Source organism: Nelusetta ayraudi, unplaced genomic scaffold (genome assembly GCF_046127955.1).
Source record: "Nelusetta ayraudi isolate G7.1 ecotype Tasmania unplaced genomic scaffold, CSIRO-AGI_Nayr_v1 ptg000002l, whole genome shotgun sequence".
Taxonomy (NCBI): domain Eukaryota; kingdom Metazoa; phylum Chordata; class Actinopteri; order Tetraodontiformes; family Monacanthidae; genus Nelusetta; species Nelusetta ayraudi.
In genome coordinates this window covers 1,432,797-1,452,500 of record NW_027466052.1, presented here as the reverse complement: position 1 = coordinate 1,452,500, position 19,704 = coordinate 1,432,797, and the positions used below count along the sequence as shown (strand labels likewise).

The following is a 19,704-nucleotide window of genomic DNA, read 5'->3' as shown; positions in this document are numbered from 1 at the left end:
ATGCTTCAGGGAAAACTTAGAGCGGTGATGTTAAGGCAATTGCTAACGAAGGCTAACGCTATAGTGAAGAAGAAGAAGAGGTGGTTGGTTTATGTATATGTTGTACATTCTGGGCTGCAGCCTTCTGACAACTTTCAACCTTCTCCTTCTGTTCTTAAACTGCTTTCACACACAACTGTGCCACACTTTTCCGTTGCTTTCATCCCTGCTGCAGCTGCTACCATCTTCCTCTTCTTCTTCATCTCTTTTTTTTTTGTGGTTGAGAAACACCTGAAGCGTTATAATAGGTTAGTGGAGTCTGTGCAAAACATAAAACTTCAAACATGTTGAACATCCCGTAGGACAAATTCAGAAAAGAAGAACTGCTAGCTTGATGCGCTAACTTGATGCGCTAAACTCTAGCACTTTGGCTGACTGTGCTTGTGATGAACTTGGCTAATAATAGTAGAAAAACCAGAACAGACAAATTAGCTGCTAAGACTATTTTTCAGAAAAAAAAACAACAACCAAAAAACTACCTGAATTGCCTCTGATTGGCTAACACTCCTGGCACGGCGACCCCTTAACCCTGACCACGGAGTCAGACCAATCAGAAGGAATGAGGGGCGGGTCTTTGCTAAACCCTACACACTGCATGTTGTGCATTTCGCTAGATATCCTAAAAAACCTGTTTGACAGGAATGTCGTTCTGTCTGCATGTTGTGCATTAAAAAAACTGAAAATCCTGCATTGCTAATAACATTTTATTTGAAAAAAAAAATCACCTTTATATATGTATTATTTATTTATTTGAAAAAAAAAATTTCAAATTTATTTTTTACTCCACCCACTTTTTAAATGGTATCTTTTTAAAAAAAAACAGTTTTGAGAAAACTCCTAACGGCTGCTAGTGGCTGCTAACACCCTCCTCTGTGTGTGTTTCCTCAACACATTTTTGGGGTATAAACGTGTGTTTGTGCAGCAGCAAAAATAAATAAATAATAAAAAAGCAGAATTGACAGCGGTCCCTTGCGGCCTGAAAGTGGAGACTTCCAGCCCGACAGAGTCAGCAAACACTCGCTCCAGTTCCACCTGGCGCTCAGTGAGTCAATATTTAGCTCCCGCTGGAAAAGCAGCTCCTCCATGGGCAAATATTTGAGGGAGAAGTTTACTTCTGGTGCTGTTTCACTTTGGCGGAGGGTAGGGTGGTGGCGGGGGTTCGTGCTGAGTCTCCCCGGACACACTCACCTCACCTCACACACATACTGGCCGTTAGAGCAGTGGCTAAATGACATCATCACCTAATTTGCCTAATGGCTCGACTCGTTACCAGTCAAAGTACCTCCATGATGAACCAGAACCACAGTCAATGTGAACAAAGTCGCAACATTTGAAACATTTTTTTTAAAAATGTAACTTATTTATTTCAAACAAAAATGAAATACAAACAAAAACAAGAACACAAGCCAGAAAAAGAGCAGTAAAACTTCTATCACTCTTCCCCTTTCATACGGTCCCAATTGTTTGTAGTCTTTGTGGAAGTTTTTGTTGTAGTCATGACGGTGAGACAGGTCAGAGAAAAAGGTGCCATTTGTCACTTGCCTCAAAGAAAGAAGAGCCACAAGAGGGCGCTGAGTACTGGCTAAATGCAGCGACAAAGTCGCTGTAAGTTGGCAACCTTGGATGTGTGACCTATGTATGATTGCTTGACATGATTGTTTTCCAGTGGCCACTCGAGGTACTGCAGTGAAAAAATCCCATGGGGGCCCAAAAAAGCATTTCCCCCCCACCAGACGGCAATACAAAAATAAACGGCTGTAAAAACGGCTGACAGGACGACCTTTGACCTGAAGCGTGGTTCATAAGACGGTCATGAAAAAAAAAAATATATAAATGCCTGAAAATTCGCCAGAAAAGAGTTTTATATTCCCAGCGTGACGTCGCGGCGTCGTACGTGCTGCTGTGTCTCGGCTCGTTCTGATTGGCCGATGCGTCCTGATGTATCGTGGGAGTGCTACACGCTCTACGGGGGCTGCATAATGCGTACGAAGTGAAAAACGTTGTCTGATCTCTCTTTGTGTGTGTGTGTGTGTGTGTGTTGCAGCTACATGACGGACGGAGGTCTGGGTCTCTACACGCGGCGCGCGAACCGGCTGCATGACAGCTTGGCCGCTGTGCGGGAGACGCTGCACCGGAACACCGCGGCCTCCTCCGGGCCGGGCGACGCCGATAGGTGAGTGGAACCGGCTGTGCGGAGCCCTCGGAACCTTCTGGACCTGCTTCAGAGAAGGTTCTACAGTAGAGCTTTTTCTGGTCCCCCCCCACACCCTCACCAAAAAAAAAAAACATAATAAGTATGATTTAAAATGAAGCATTTCATTTCAAGTGGGGACGCAGCAGTACCAGGGTTGAGCACTCTGCTCGTACTCGTCAAATGCGTGCCGATACCACAACACTGATACCAGTTGTGTCATCAGTTTGTGTTTGTACTGCAGTGAAACTCGTTGTTTGTTCAAGTAACACAACATCTGCGGGAAAATACCGGAAAAACAAAACAAAGAGAAAACATTGTAGTCCTTCTGGCAGTCTTAACTCTGAGGTAGCGACAGGTTATCTGCAGTTTGCGGTGAAGTTGATGAGGTGTCTGGTTCAGCGGAATGTTAGCGATGTTTCCGCCTGTTGGTGGCGCTGTTGTTGCTGATGTCGCCGTACTTGCTGTCATTCATGTTATTGTCATTGGCACACAGCGAACTGCTGCTTTCAATTCAATACACTGTCGCTGTTTTGTTTTCTTTCTTTCCCGTGCTTTCCAGTGCAAGATTTTTTTAAATCTCCTCCTGTTGAAGAAGAAACAAAAAAATAAAGAAATATTTGTATTTATCATTTTTAAAGACGATTTTAAAATCACAGTCAAAGTTCTGCTGCTGCTGCTGCTGCTGCTGAGCGCTTCACGACCTCACTCCTCAGGTGTGGCTCATTTCCTGTGTTCCAGACTCTTGACCTTTGACCTCCCACCGCCTCCTAACCCCCATCCTCAGCCCCTGAGGCGGGACTTATCACCAGCGCCCCCCTTTGGTCACCTTTAATCCGGCTTGCCAGCCGGGTCCACAGGCCGCAAGGCAGTTAGCTGATAAAAAAACATTGTTGTTTTTTTTTCGGCGGGGGCGGGGCTTCTCTGCCCCTCCAACCTTTGGATTGGCTGTTCTCTGAGCCAAGAGGAGATGAAGCAGATGTTTTTGCTTTCATCTTTATCTTCCTCCTTCTCGTCTTCTCTTGCACTCTCGCCTTCTTCTGAGGGAGAACCCAACACTGACTCATTGATTGGGAGAGGTGACATCACAAAGGGCTGATCTGCAGAGCAGAAGCAGAGCAAGAAAGAAAGAATCAAAATACTTTTAGACTTTTTTTGATCGTTGTTATAAAACGTTGATAAAAAAGTACATTTTTGCCTGATGGTGGCCCTTAATGACATCATCAAGGGCCACATTTTTTGTGGGTATGTGACCCGTCTATAAACCTGTGAAATGCCTCCATTTCAAAAAACAAAACAAAACCAAACAAACACACACACACACACACACACACACACACACACACACACACACACACACACACACACACCCTTCTGCCGTGTGATGTGTTTGAGCCCCTGAGAGCTGGATTGGAACAAGGTGTTGGGTGTCACAGCGGCATTGAGGCCAAGTTTCAAAGTGGCGGAAGAGGGAGGGTGTGGGGGTGATGGGGTCAAAGGTCACCGTTCCCCCAAAGCCCAGTTAAGCTGTCTCGTCGTGGAAAGTTGTGGCGATCCCAGCAGGGGGCGCTTTGATGAGAAGAACTGAGGGGCCGATGAATGGGAGTCAGGAGTGTGTTTCACACTTCCTCTGCCTGCTAGCAGGGCAACTCACTGGAGGGAAAGGAACCCTTTAGCATGTAGCACATAGACAGCGGGATCATACTTTTTTTTTTTTAACTCACTTCTCATTGTCAATTCAGATTTGTAGGACAAACAAATCGGAAGGACAAGTAGGGCAAATCAAGATGTTTTTGACTGGTTATTATGTCTGTATTAAGGCACAAAGTGTCTTGACGCAGTGCTTCAGAAAGATGTGAGTAGCCTCAGAGGAGGCTGCTCGTCATCTCGTCCTGTTAAAAGTGCTTCTTTCCTGCCTGGAAGTGAACCGCGAGTCAGTAAAAGGAAGACGAGTCTTTTGATTCTTGAATCTCTTCAATCGCTGATTTTGTCTGCCCTCATGCTGCCGCATCTCACATCCTGCACGGTGCTTTATTGTCAGACGTGAAGCCTACCTGCGCACACACACACACACACACACACACACACACACACACACACACACACACACAGCACCCGTCTGGGCTTGAGCAGGTGAGTCGTTGGGCCTCAGGTGGAGGAAGAAGAAACACCTCTGCTGGCTCAGCGGCAACACCTGGCACCACCTGCCCCCCCCTCCCCTCCCCCTCCCCTCCTCCTTTGCCTGCAGGCTGCAGCTGCTGATCCCAGACTCTGAGGTGTGTCCTCTTCTGAACCACATCAGCCATCTTCCACTTCCTGCCCCACAAGATTCAGGTGGATGAATGAAGTGTGTGTGTGTGTGTGTGTGTGTGTGTGTGTGTGAGAGAGAGAGAGACAGAGAGAGAGAGAGAGAGAGAGAGAGAGAGAGAGAGAGAGAGAGAGAGAGAGAGAGAGAGAGAGAGAGAGAGAGAGTTTGCTTTGCTGGGATGATAACATCGGGCTGTCACAGCCAATCATGGCGCTGCTGTTTCAGGCTGTCGTTCTCAAAACCAGCCCTGCTGTCTGGCTTCTCATTTGTTTGTGTGTGCATGTGCGTGTGTGCGTGCATGTGTGTGTGTGTGTGTGTGTGTGTGTGTGTGTGCGTGCACATGTTCATCTGGCTTTCAATTATGGCAAAGAGGAGAAGAGCTGAACACAAATGCTAAAATTGTACAAACTGTGGTGAAATGAGCAATTTTTTGTCAATAAATCAATCAACCTATATTATCATTATTATTATTATTATTGTTATAATTTTTAATAATAATAACAATAATAATAATAATAATAATAAATTGTTTTTCTGAGTTTTGTTGGGATGTGTGTTGTGTGTTTTGGGATGTGCGGCTGCTCTGCTGGTTTCAGGATGTGAAAAGACATAAAGAGGTGAAATTGGGAATGTTGGAAATCCCCTCGACACGCTGCCGCACAACCGCACGCACCCAAACCTGGATGAACTTTTTGGATGAACTCGGATGATGTTTTTGCACCGCTGCCGTGCACAAAGTCCTTTTTTCTTTTTTCCTTTTCGTCAAGCTAAACAAAGCAACGCCTGCTTGCGGCTTTGGTCCTAATTTGGCCGTTTAAACAAACGTGGTGGGCTGCTGCCAGCGGAGGGCGAGTCTGAGCGGAGACGGTTTGCTTTGTGTAGCTCGGTGAAAACACAACACTCGGGTTGTGGTTTGTGTTGGTGTGTACAACATTAGCAAGCTAGCTAGCAACCGGACGAGAGCGGGAATAACAATGTTGTGGTTAGTGTGGTTGTTGTGAATATTGAGGCCAGATGATGATGATGATGGTGTTGAAGATGATGATGATGGTTATGGTGATAGTGATGATGATGATGATGATGATGATGATGATGATGATGATGATGATGAAGACGATGATGATAGTTTCTGGAAGGTCAGCAGGAAAGAAAACAACTAAAACTTTACATTTTTTGTTTTGGAAGGTCACAAAATAAATCCTGTTTTGTTCTCTTTTGTCTTTATTTTTTGCTTTGCTTTGTCTTTGTTTTTTGCCGCCCAGCTGTGTTGTGGGTGTGGGTGAGCAGATCGCCTGGGAATTTCATGGTTTTGTTGTGAGACGAAGGCAGAAGTCCGAGCAGAGGAGACGCTTCTGTTGTTGTGTCCATGGATACTGAGTAGAATATTTAGAATAGAAGCCTTTATTAATCCCACATTGGGGAAATTTGCATAATTACAACGACAGTATAGGATATTAATTAAAAAGAAATGAAGAAATACAAATTAAAAGAAAACATTTATTGATTAAGAAAGGAAAAAAGAAGCTTTGAAGAAATGGTGTGAGGCGATAGCGTGTCAGGGCTGGAAATCACCTGGGGGTCAAAGGTTACTGGAGACAGCAGCCAGGAGGTTGATCACTGGAGGAGGAGTGGATCGTCCGCCACACCGGCACAAACAAGTTGAGCTGTGCTAAGGGAAATCTTTGTGTGTGTGTGTGTGTGTGTGTGTCTCCTCCCGCTCCTGACCTGGTCAGTCTGACCCGTGGATCTCAGCGATGCCACCGTGCTCTCTGTTTGGTGGTGAACCGGCACAAACTAGCATTCCTAGTGGTGAAAGATGACACTAGGCGTGGGGCTTTTTTCTTTGTTTTTTTTTGTCTTTTAGCAAAAGGCTAACGTCACACCTGGCAGTAAAAACAGACCTTTGTGTTTTGGTCAAATAAATGAGCAGATAAATTTGATAAATGAATGGGTTTTCTAGTTGTACCGCGACTAACTCGAGGCAAAGACACAAAACCCTTTAACTTGATGCACATGCTCTCCATGCCTCTGCTGCGCCTGCAGCACCACAGGAGAAAAAAGAAGTGGTGGAGCATCTGTTGACAACCTGAGCGTTCACAGATGAAACGAAAAGCCTGAAAAAAAAAAACTGAAGAGATTTTTTTTTTTTTTTTTTTTTTTTCTAATGAAGTTTTATTACTAAAACAAAGTGGATCCTGGTTGGTCATCTGGTCGGAGATTCCAGAATTAATTCAGACGGATAGATTCCCTAAAAGTGTTTCTCTTCTTTCTTTCTTTTCTTTTTGGCTTTGGCCTTTCATCTTTTCCCCTGTTTGACGGCCACAGATTTCAATAATCCAAAAATTTCAATACACAAACAGTGCAGACAATCAGCATATCAGACACGCACCAATATCACAACTTCGTCGTATTTCAATTGTTGTCTACAAACAAAACCAAATCAAAACAAAGAAAATGAAGTAAAAGGTTGAACATAATATAATGGTAATAGAGCACAAGAAACTTTTTTTTTTATGATTAGTCAGCAAGGTGTTGCAGCATATAGCCACTTTAGCATTGAATTCTACCAGAAACAATGGGTGTCCCAAACTCTTGAGCAGCTGATAACTCATTCATTCATTCATTCATCTTCTATACCCGCTTATTCCTATTCAGGGTCATGGGGGTCTGCTGGAGCCTATCCCAGCTGTCTTAGGGCGAAGGCAGGGTGACACCCTGGACAAGTCACCAGTAGCTGATAACTCAATTGTTTGTTTTTTCTTCAGAGATCAAATTAAACCCATAAGAATTAATGATGGCAGCCAAACTTACTGTAAACCTTGAAGAATGGAAATTCATTCTAAAATGCAACTGGACGTATGAAAATGCAGTTGCAAAGACAAATTAGCAGGGAGTTTCAAACAGAGCAACAGATGCGAGTCACCAGTCTGGAAGCATCCAGTTGAAGCGTTCCGGACGGCCGCAGACATCGACAGGAAGCCCCGCAAAGGAAGAAAGAGGTCTGGAAACGTTCCACCCCAGAAAGTCTTTGGGGAAGCTCGTGGTGAGGTGGACCACCTCCTCTCTTTGCACTTCAGCTGCGTGTTTCTATACTTGCAGTAGCACTTTAGAATGAATTTCCGTTCCTCAAAGTTTGATCTGACTGCCATCATTCATTCCAATGGGTTTAACCTGCAAAGAATTGACTTATCAGCCGCTAAAGTGTGCATACATCTTTTTTTTTGGAACACCTTGGATTTAAAAAAAGATTTTGAGCGGGAATTTGGAGATTCTCATTTTCCATTGATGGCATGAGATAAATTGCAAAACAGGTTGTTACACATAAACACATTGTGGTGACATCCTGATGACCCTCACTGATGGTGTGACCACGTTTTCCACAAGCCAATTTTCCCAAATCTCTCCAAAACCTAGACGGCGCAGGGTTTGTGCTCTCCAGGTTTTTGCTCTCCAGTTGTGTGTCGACCACGTGGGTCACATGACCAGTTCAGCAAGTCAGTCACTACATGCATCACAGAGGATCCGTGTCAGTCGGTCAAACCCGTGTGTGTGTGTTTACACTGCAAATACTGAGTTGGAGAGGTGACAAAAAAAGCAGAATTACACACACACGCACACACACACATCGTAGTGAATGAAGTTGAGAAACTTGTTCTTCCCGTCGGCCCGTTATGCAAATCTTTTTTTTTTTTCATTTCTTTTTTTTTTTGGCATGAAGTCTTAATGTTTTAATGTTGAGCCCCAAAAAAAATATCACGACATCCGTGTAACGGTTAGCGTAGAGTAGGCGTGGGCATACTACGGCCCGGGGGCCATTTGCGGCCCGTTCATCTTTTTAATCCGGCCCGCCGACCTTGAAGAAATTATACAAATAGTCAGTGAGTCATAAAATAGCTGTATTTCATCAATATCTTCAGTGTTTTAAGAGTCATTTCAATAAAGAGCTAAATACCGTGGGGCTTCAAAGACACATTTTTTTGTAACACTTGGATTCATTTTCAAAAGACATTAAATCAAATGTTTCCTACATATCCCATAATATATTTTTTCCTCCTATGAGGTGGGTCACCAAAACACTCCATCCGTCTGCTGCTGCTCCGGCCCCTCTGGCACATTTTAGAACCCATTGTGGGTCCCGTCCACCAGTCAAAACGTTTGCCCACCACCCCTGGACTAGAGGGTGAGACTGTTAGCCAGTTAGCCAGTTAGCACGATCCAAAGTCCCGAGGGCCAACACTCCAGCTGTCTGTCTGTCTGTCTCTCTCTCTGTCTGCATGTCTGAGGAGCGGCAGCCGCTCCGCCCGCGACCATGCAGGAAATCCTCTTACTTCTGCCGCTGCTGCTCTGTTGTGGCTGCATGTCTGTGTGTACGTTTCCACAATGGGCGAGGAGCGGGGAGGAGGGGGGAAGAGGAGGAGGAAGAGGAAGAGGGGGCTTTCAGTCCAGTGGCTGCGTTCCCAACGGGATGCACTCAAGAAAAGCTCAACAGCAACAAAAAAGCACTTTTTCTCAGGACACTGTCTGAGTTTTGCTCCTGAACTCTGACCCCCCCCCCCCCCCCTTCCCTACACACACACACACACACATTGGGGGTGGGGGGGTTAGGGGGGAGGCGGGGGGGCAGAATTGTTTTCTAAAAAAAAGACATGGGAATAGGTCTTGTTCTGCCTTGTCTGACCTTCTGGCCCCGCCCACACAGAGTTATGTCATTGCGGTCGCTCGGTCGGTTGGCAAACTGATTCAGGATGATTCAGATTATCCTCCAAGCCAGCAGGTCACCAGAACCCAGAAATATCTGCAGATCAGCCAGGTATTTCAGGGAGCCGCGGGTCAACCAGGAGGAGCAGGAGGTGGAGGAGGAAGAGAGGGAAGAGAAGGAGGAGGAAGGGGAAGAGAAGGATGTTGTGGAGAAGAAGAAGAAGAAGAAGAAGAAGGAGAAGAAGAAGAAGAAGAAGGAGAAGTAGTGTCCTTTAAACAGCCCAGCCCAGGTCGTCCTCTTCCCTGATTGGCCGCTCGGGGCCCTTGCATGGTTTGGTGGTTGAGCTGGTGGCTAGGGGTGGGGAGGCCACGCCCCCTCGGCCCTCGTCTCTAATTAGAGCTGGCATCAAGTCAGCTGCTCGGGTGGAACCCGCCTGGGAAATTGCAGTCTTGCCTCGCACTGACCAACCGACCGACCCACACGCACACACACACGCACGCACACACACACACACACACACACACACACTAGGAGAGGCTCAGCCCAGTAGCAGCAGCAGCAGCGGCAGCAGCAGCGGCAGCAGCAGCAGGACTTCCCCTCTGATCTTCCAGCAGCTTCACTCTGTTTGACTCTTGTTGTTGCCGTCGTCTCAGCTTGATTTATTGTGTGTGTGTGTGTGTGTGTGTGTGTGTGTGCGCTTGTCAGGCCCACCAGGGTACAATATGGTGTCTTATTGAATTAAACTGAGTTGTTAGCTTTGTCGATGCATCAGCCAATCAGAACAAGCCGTGACGTTATGCTAAGAATAGGAAAATCTATTCTCTCTACATATACATGAATTCTTTTTTATAAGATTTAAAGTCCAGGACTGAAAAATAAAAACAATAGAAAGATTTATGATGAGCCTTGTGTGAGGTCAAAGGTCATCCTGTTTCTTTTTTGCCCACTGTTTCTTTTTTGGTATATTGCAGTCTGGGGGGATAGGTGGGCGGAGCGGTGGCTTTCTGGGCCTCATGGGACTTTTTTTGGACTGCAGTACCTGGACTGGCCACTGGGGGAAAGCCCTGTACCCCTGTTGTGCTTGCCCTGGTGAAAGCAGCAGTGAAGTGGTTAACAGCCCCTGGAGGCGGTTCACGTCACCGCCCCGCCCCCCTCCCTCTCTGATTGGCTGGTTGGCTGGCCGGCTGGCCGGCTGCTGCTGCTCCTGCTGCCTCAGTGGGAGTCTGGAGCAGCAGCAGCAGCAGCAGCAGCTGAGGGGTCATGAAGCTTTCCGCCCGCCTCGCTGTTTTCCCGCAGCAGGGCTCTGGTTCCCACGGCAACCTGCGCCGGCCCCTCCCCCTCCACCGCAGGTAGATGCACTCGTGTGTGTGTGTGTGTGAGTGTGTGTGTGTGTGTTACCTGATGAGCTGGTCTTGTGCGCAGGTTCTCACAGCCGATTTCATGGTAACTTTTAGGAAGTTAAGTTGCTCAGTTTGGGGATTTTTCTTGAGTTGGGGAGTTTAGCGGGAAGCAGCTGATTTGCTTCTGGCTTTGGGACAAAGTTTCTTTTTTAAACTAACGTTTTGTTAGTGTTTGTTTCGAGGAACGTAATTATGACGATGCTATGATGTGTGTTGAGGAGCTGCTGCTGCTGCTGCTGCTGCTGCTGCTGCTGCTGCTGCTGCTGCTGCTGCTCTGATTGGATCTGATCTGTCTGGAAATCCCACATAGAAACTAACTAAAACAAACAAAAAAACCTTGCACACACACACACACACACACACACACACAAGTAGACACGCGGACATGTGATCCCAGCAGTCTGATGTCAGAGAGTTCACCACTGTTTTTAGCTCGGCAACACAAAGCTGAAACAAGGTGGACCTGTGGCTGATTACACAGCTTCTCTCTTTGTTCTTTTTCCTTCATTTTTGTTTTTTGTGTGTTCTAGTGCCTAGAACACCTTCTGTTGACAGCCTGCGTTACCACAGTGTTATCAGAGCCTGATTGAAAAAGACGGTTCCTTTTTTCTTCTCTCCTTCTTGGTGAGGTCAAAAATAGAAGTGATTGACGGTTTCCTGACGTTCCCCTTTAAAAACAAAATAGAAATGTTGGGGGAGTGTTGAACCGCTCCACTTTGTCCCTGCTGGAAATAAATGAGATTAGAGTTTTGAACTTGACCTCCTCAGTCGGGGGTGGGGGGATAATTCAGATGTTTCAGCTCAGTAGGAAGAACAACAATGCTTGAGGTTGATCGGCTCTTCTTTCTCTGTTTTTTTCAAGCATTATCTAATAATAATAATAATAATAATAATAATAATAATAATAATACTATTATTAATAATGCATTTTTATATAACGACTAACGAAAAAACATCACAAACCGACTGGGAGAGAAGATAAATTCAAAACTCCAGAGAATCAGGTGAAAGAGGAAAGAAAAACTAATAAAAGGTTTTTCAATAAAGGTACGGTTTTAGTCCCTCTACAACACCAGGGGGCGTCCAAACTTTTTACAAGGGGCGGGTTTGGGGGGGGGGGGTCGCAAAGTGAGCAGAAGTGCTGCCATCGCCAAGTGATTAGCAAAAGTGCAATAGACGAGCCACGGGCCGCTTGAAATTAGCTGGCAGGCCACAGTTGGCCTGTGGGCCACAGTTTGGACACCCCACTGATCTACACTTTTGGGGCAACTAAAACAACCCTGTCATGCATCGTTTCCAGACCTTTTTTAATTTGCCTTTTATACGAATGATCAAACATTAAAGTTCGCTACATATTGGCTACTGTGCTTCAATAGCTACACTGAGGTATTGCGATGTGCATTGCATTGTGTTGACTTTTGTTCTAATGGTTTTTGGTGCTTTTATGAAGAGAAAAAGTTTGAAATCCATCAGGTCAATGTACATTCTGTACATATATATGTATATATATATATGTAAATATCCATACATATATATGTATGGATATATAGATAGACTATATCTATATTTTATATTTTACAAATCACTGTTGTCATGTGAAGTGGACGATGTGTGTGCGTGTCTGACAACACGACAACATTACAAAATGTGTGTGTGTGTGTGTGTGTGTGTGTGTGTGTGTGTGTGTGTGTGTGTGTGTCAGCCTCCCTCGGCTCCTTTCACCATGATGCTTGCCAACTGGCCCTGGGGGCTTCCTGCACCAACCCCTCCACCCCCACCCACACACACACACACACACACACACACACACATTTTGCATCAACTGCAGCCCTGTTTGCATATGGGTCTGTTTGAACAACACACACACAGACACACAAACACACCATGATGTCACTCCCACCTCAAGCCTTTGTCCGAGTGATAGACAGCCCTATTCAGGCTGTGTGCGTGCGTGCGTGCGTGCGTGCGTGCGTGCGTGCGTGTGTGTGTGTGTGTGTGTGTGTGTGTGTGTGTGTGTGTGTGTGTGTGTGTGTCCCATGAAGACACAGTTAGTGGCAGTTTTTTGCACAAGTTGCCGGATCCGACTTTTTTTCCCCTGCTGCTCGACACCACAGTTCGTGCTGCTTTCCTTTCTTTTCATCTCACAGACGTTGCGTTCATTTAAAAAGAAAGACAGAATAAGCTGTGTGTGTGTGTGTGTTTGCACGCGCACGTGCATGTGAGAGAGCCTTTTTTTCACTTGCTCTTTTGACTGTCAGCAAAGTGAATTTACTGTCCGGCTCTTCAAAGACGAAGACGAGATGTTTCCTAGGAGCTGACAGCCGAGAGCCAATCCAGCACCGGCTGGAGATTTACTGTCTCGACAGCATTAAAGTCAGCCTCTGTCTGTGTCTGTGTTTGTGTGTGTGTGTGTCCAGTTGGGACGACAGCAGCTCCGTCAGCAGCGGCGTCAGCGACAACATCGACACGGACGACATCAACACCGGCTCCTCCGTCTCCTCGTACGCCAACACGCCGGCCGCACAGCGCAAGGTGCTCACGGCGCAGGTAGGGCCCCGTATGGCACTCAGACCAACACACACACACACACACACTCACACTTGTCATTATTCATTTGGATTTTTGTTCTATGTTGCTGAGAGATCCTCAACATCAATACACATATCTTATCATATCTGCTCAATATTTTATTCAATACTTTTAAATCTATATATTTTTTTCATCATTATTATTATCATTATTATCATTATTATTATTATTATTATTACTCGTCCCTGGGACGTGGGACTCCTTAATAGTGGAAGTCCAGCATCCAGTTCTTATAATATATCAGTGCTCAGCATGTGAGCACGTGTGTTCTCTCACAGCGCTGAAGAGGGGAGAAAACACACACACACACAGGCACACACACACAAAGCAGCCTTTCTGGGGCCTGATGGAAAACAGGTCGATTAATTAAATCTTTGTGTCCCTGTGAGCGAAGCAGCTGCAGGACGGTCACTGTTCCTAAATTAAAAAGTTAAATTCAATGGATAAAAGAATTAGAAGAGGCGTACATTGAATTTGCTCTGTAATTAAAAAAAAATAAAAAAATGTCCGCCTGATTTTATTGCTTTTTGGACTTTTTGAGTCGTCAAAGTAAATCTTTGTAATGTGGTTAAGCCACAAATGTAAATTAGAGCAAATAAGAGATGAGAAGGCAGGACGATTCTACATCAGTGACTGCTGCTCAGAAATATCAAGCCATGAAAAAAATTGACCTTTTTTTTGGCTCGCCGTTCATTGGCCCAAAAATTATCTGGAAAAAAAAAAGGAAATTAGATTTTTCTGTGGTCACTGGTGAAAAGAAGAAAGGGAAAAAGAGAAGAAGAAGGAGCAGTAGCACTTTATGTCCAGTGACGCAGCTGTGATTGCGGTTTTCTGGAGACAATCAGGGAATAAAAAGATTAGTTGCGTGTCTGTGCTACATCCAGCAAAAGAAATTGAAAGTTCACTTTCAAAAAAATCTAAATAATAGAATGAGTCCATTAAAAATAATGAATAAATAAATGAACACCTACTTTTTTTTTTTTAGCTGACAGCTACTTAGGTGGTACTGCTAGTAGAGCTAACATAGAGAGTGTGTATTTGTGTGTGCGTCTGTCCGTCCGTCCGTCTGTCTGCAGCCCGTTACAGATGCAGAGAAGCGCTCGGCCTCCACCACGGCGCTGCACCAGCAGACCACCTGGTCTGGGGACGAGGTCAAGAGGTCGGAGCCAGGGTCAGAGGGCGGGGTCAGGATAGAGGCGGGGTCAAAATGGAGCCGCCGGAACCCCTCCGACGTCTCTGACGAGTCCGACAAGGGCGTCTCGGGGAGGAGGACCCCCTCCTCCTCCTCCTCTTCCTCTTCCTGGAGGCGGGGCATGAGCGCCCAGGTGGGCGTGACCTCGCCCCGGACCAAAGGCAGCAGTAGCGGAGGATCCTCAGGCTCCGCTGGGGTCAAGGTTCACAGCTCAGGTGAGTCTCCAGCAGTGGCATGTGGCTTCACCTCAGAACCAGAGGCTGCTGCAATCAATAACATTTATGGAAAAAAAATTGATGATTCACCACGCGCGGCGGTAGCGGCCAGCGGTGGAGATCATTTTCAGAGACAAGCCGAGGGCCACTTAAAATCAGTTGGTGAGCCGGACTCTGGGCATGCCTGCTCTATGTATATTCTTATATATATGAGAAGTGTTCTATGGGTAGGAAAACCATCCATCCATCCATGTTCTGCCGTTTATCTGAAGTCGAGTCGCAGGGGCAACAGTCTCAGCAGAGACACCAATCACCTCCTCCAGCTCATCTGGTGGGAGTCCAATGCGTTCCCAGGGCCAGCCAAGAGACATAATACCTCCAGCGTGTCCTAGGTCTTTCCCAGGGCCTCCTTCCAGTGGGACATACCGGGGACACCTCTCAAGGGAGGCGTCCAGGAGGCATCCGAAACATGCCCAAGCCACCTCAACTGGCTACTCTCCATGCGGAGGAGCATGGGGGAGGCCAGATTATACAGGAGCCGAACGGACCTTAACATAGGGCCTTTGACCCCATGCTCCTGGAGGACCTCCCACAAGGCGGCCCAAGGGACATGGTGAAACGCCTTCTCCAAATCCACACAGCACCTATGGACCAGTTGGCCGAACTCCCATGAACCCTCGAGCACCTGGTAGAGAATGTGGAGCGGGTCCAGTATTCAGCGACCCCGACGGAACCCACATTGTCCAAGGTTCGACTATGGGCTGTATCCTCCTCTCTAGGACCCTGGAATAGACTTTACCGGGGAGGCTGAGGAGTGCGATCCCCCTATATTTAGAGCACACCCTCCAGTCCCCCTTCTTGAAAAAAGGAACCACCACCCCAGTCTGCCGATCCAAAGGCACTGTCCCTCACCGCCAAGCAATGTTACAGAGATGTGTCAGCCATGACATCCCCACCCCCTTCCAGAGTCCTGAGGTATCCAGGGCAGATCTCATCCACCCCCAGCGCCTTACCGCCGAGAAGCTTTGCAACCACCACGTTAACTTCGGTTTGGGTGATAGACGCGTCCACCTCCGAGTCCCCTGGCTCTGCTCCCTCAACGGAAGATGTAGCGGTGGGATTAAGGAGATCCTCAAAGTTTTCCTTCCACCGCCCAATGGCATCCCCAGTTGAAGTCAACAGCTCCCTACCCACACTGTAAACAGTGTTTTTGGAGCACTGCCTTCCCCTCCTGAGGTGCCGGATGGTCTTCCAGAACTTCTTCAAGGCCGACCGATAGTCCTCCTCCATGGCCTCCCCAAACTCCTCCCAGGCCCGGGTTTTTGGCGACACTACCACCTGCGCGGCAGTACATTTGTAATGCCTTCTTTTTTGATTCTCCAGGTAAAACGGATGACGTCAAGGTGTCTGAGAAGGGCCGTAACGGCCTCCACCGTTCGCCGTCAGACGCCGGGCGCAGCAGCAGCGGCGACGAGGCCAAGAAGCAGCCCACGATCCTGCCGGCCAGCAGGGGGAGCACCGCCACCACCACCACCTTCGGCTTCAAGAAGCAGGGCCTGGTGACGCTGGTCACGGCCAGTGGCGCCACCATCACCAGCGGCTCGGCTACCCTGGGGAAACTGCCCAAGTCTGGGCAGCGCCCCTTGGTGGGAGGATTGAAGCTTGGCGGAGGCTCCTCCTCCTCCGATGGCGGCCCCCACCTCCACCACCCCCACCACCACCACCAGGACGACAGCTTCCTCCCCATGAGCGCCCGATCCACGCTGCAGTACCGCAGCCTGCCCAGGCCCAGCCGCTCCTCCTCTTCCTCCACCTCCGCCGCTGCCGCCCGCCACGGGAACCGCTCGTCCACCAGCAGCATCGAGGCCGCCACCCTCTCCGTCACCTCCCAGGGGAAGAGCCCGCTGGGCCTGCTGGGGAAGGCCGGCGGCCTAGCCACCAATCAGACGGACCGGGAGAAGGGCGTGTCGGAGGTGGACAGCCTGAGGGGCGGGGCCCCACAGACGGGACGGCAGCAGGTGTCGTCGCCGACGCTGCGCAGGTAAGATCTGCAGCTACTTACACACACACACACACACACACAATATCTTAACAACATACAGTCATACACCTATGATGAAGCTTGTTTCCCAATCCACACACACACACACACACACACACACACACGCACACACACACACACACGCACACACACCACAAGGTTAAACCAGGCCGTTGTGAAAGATTGGAGGACTTGAGGCCTTGTGTTGATCAGCTTCCAAGCATCAGCCCTGGTCGTGCCTGTGGGCAGATGGAGGTGGGTGGGGCCGGAGGAGGAGGGAAGAGGGGCGGTGGCAGGGCTGATGGGTTCAGTGATGTGGGGTTGAGGAGGATGTTGGCCATGGTGGGTGTGGTTTGGAGTAATGGGAGTCTTCCTTGGTCAGCCTGCCACTTACCTCCAAGCCAGGATTAGAGGAGGTGTGTGTGTGTGTGTGTGTGTGTGTGTGTGTCTGTGTGTGTGTGTGTCTGTGTGTGTGTGTGTGTGTGTGTGTGTGTGTGTTAGCTTGGCTTTTTACAGGGTCCTCCTCTCTGCTTTTGTTTTTTTAACCTTCCTGTTTTTAGCTCTGCTTATTTTTCAGTCTCAGTACCACCAGTTAGGTCTTTTTTTATTTTATTAATCAAGGAAGAATAAAATATGTTTTTGCCTAAATGATGTACCTGCATTTTTATTTGAAATAAGATGCGCAATATTTGTTCTTATTATTGTTTTTTGTTTAAAATAAATGTTTGATAAATTGAAGTGCAGAAAATTTGTTTTCGATTTTCATTTGTATTTGTATTGTAATGACAATGGTGAGGTTTTTTTTTTTAATTATATATTTTGTTAGCAGCTAACCTGCTCTCTCAATGTGAGCATCAACTACAATCAGAATGGTTCAACGGCTCATTAAAACAACAACAACATCCGCATCATATCTCCTTCATGGACATATTTTCACTGAATACATTAAAAAAAAGCCACATTTTATTTTGTTGGAGATGTTCCTGAGGTTTTATTTTCCCTTCCTGACTTGAAACTGGAACTTGTCTTGTGGTTTTTTTCCTTTTCCACAGGTTGTTTGGAGGGAAGCAAAGCAAACAGGCTCCAGTCACCACAGCGGAAAACATGAAGAACTCCACCGTCATCTCCAACCCCCACGCCACCCTGAACCAGGTGGCCCCGCTGCTGGAGTCCCCTGACGGAGGGCCGGAGGTTGGCGAGGGCGGCGGCGGCGGCCTCCTGTTTGGTGGAGGCCGCGTGCTCGGCTCCGGGACGGGAACGTTGGGCAGCGAGCCGGTGAGCAGAAAACGGGATTCGAATGAGTCATCTCACAATTCAATTTATAATCAATGCTCTATTCAAAAACTGATAATTATGGCAAATGATAGCATCTAAACAGAATACAGTGTGTATAGCATGAATTTGAAAGCTACTGATCAGATGATTCCAATGATGTAAACACACAAAGCTAAATTGAAGATCAAAGGTTTGACATTGACTTATGATCTCTGTACAATCAATGATGTTGTTACTTCAATAGGCCTTGTCTCCCAGGAGGTGACAAAAATGAAATTGTACACAAATAACCCAAGTTCTATATTATGTTATATTATATTATATTATATTACAACACCAATACCTCGTGACCCTGAGCTCAGGAAGAAGCGGGTATTGAAAATGAATGGATGGATTGTAACACCAATAATGATGCCTGATGAGTGGCTGGCTGCGCAGGCCGGCACGCTCAGACACGAAGCGCTGCGTCACTGTTGCTGCTCACCATTAGTCACGTCACAGTTTCTTCATCATCAAGTGGCTCCGACAAGTTCAGACACAGGGGCTTTTTATACAGTCAGAAAAGGGAAAAAAACTAAACAATAAACAGCAGTATATGATTTCAGATTTCATCACTGACTGTTGTGACTCAACTGAATCAATAAATATTATGCAAAAAAACAACAGAACAAGAAGAAAAAAACAGGGGAGAAGTTCATAATCTCTCACTTAGCCCTCTGTTTACAGCCTCCTTCTAAAACATTTGGTTTTGTTTTATGTTTGGTTTGTTGGTTTGGAAAGGGGGACAAAAACAAGTCACAGAGGGCGGAGGTGGTGGCACTGCCCTTTGTGACATCACAAAGGGCACCCCCCATTTCCCACAACTTTATCATATAGCGCCCGCTTTCTGAAAAGGTGGAGCCAAGAAAATAAAATCAAGGATGGACCCTCCCCCATTTCTGGAGCAGTAATTTTCCTAACTGCCGAAAGCACTGCCTTTGAACCGAAGTCAATTACATTGTAACAGCTGGAAGCCGAAACTAACGACACTCTCCTGCTGCTCCCCTCCACACCCTCCCAGGCCTCCAGTCCTGGCTCGGTCTACTCGGCCTCCACCGGCCCCTCCAGCAGCCTCACCTGGGGCACCACTTTCAGCAGCTCCTCCGCCCAGAGCCGAGAGAGCACGTTGGGAGGACATGGACACGGACACAGTAGCGGCGGCGGTGGCGGCGGCGGCAGCAGCGTGGGCTTCCCCTCCGTCAGCAGCATGCACACCAGCAGCGAGTCCATCGACATGAGCCTGGGCAGCGGCAGCAGGGACGGCGGCCAGCGAGAGGACACGCTGTCGGCTCTGGCGCGCAGCGGCAGCGCCAAGACCGCCGCGTCGGAGAGGTGAGGACCGCCAACCACTGTTCCCACCTGATCGCGCTGGTGCTGCCATCTGCAGGATGGTGACGTCCTTTTCGTCCGAGGTTGTTTGACCAAATGAGACTTGCAGAGACTCAATATAGTCGGTCACATTTTGCATCAATCTAAACCATGGGTGTCAAACTCTGGCCCGCGGGCCAAATTTGGCTCGCTGTGTAATTATATTAGGTCCGCGAGGCAATGCAAACTAGAGCTGGCCTGCACATGTACTGCTAATACTACAAATCCCAGAATGCTCTGCTGGTATTTTGGCTTGTCAATCAGGACAGGATGTTCATTGAAAGATATTATTATGACTTAATTGGTTTATTGTTTTTATTTTATTCTTTAATTTATTATTCATTATTT

The 19,704-nt window shown here is 47.3% G+C and overlaps 1 protein-coding gene across 11 annotated transcripts in view; it reads left to right on the top strand.

Annotated features, from left to right (window-relative positions):
- nav2a (neuron navigator 2a) overlaps positions 1 to 19,704 on the top strand; it is a 117,646-nt gene that overhangs the window by 76,791 nt on the left and 21,151 nt on the right. For all 11 annotated transcript variants that reach the window (XM_076035014.1, XM_076035100.1, XM_076035263.1 and 8 more), the window contains 6 exons: positions 2,084 to 2,212; positions 13,055 to 13,184; positions 14,303 to 14,633; positions 16,017 to 16,674; positions 17,727 to 17,949; positions 19,010 to 19,320. In XM_076035014.1, the coding sequence (XP_075891129.1) occupies positions 2,084 to 2,212; positions 13,055 to 13,184; positions 14,303 to 14,633; positions 16,017 to 16,674; positions 17,727 to 17,949; positions 19,010 to 19,320 (1,782 nt within the window). The remainder of the gene's footprint in view (positions 1 to 2,083; positions 2,213 to 13,054; positions 13,185 to 14,302; positions 14,634 to 16,016; positions 16,675 to 17,726; positions 17,950 to 19,009; positions 19,321 to 19,704) is intronic.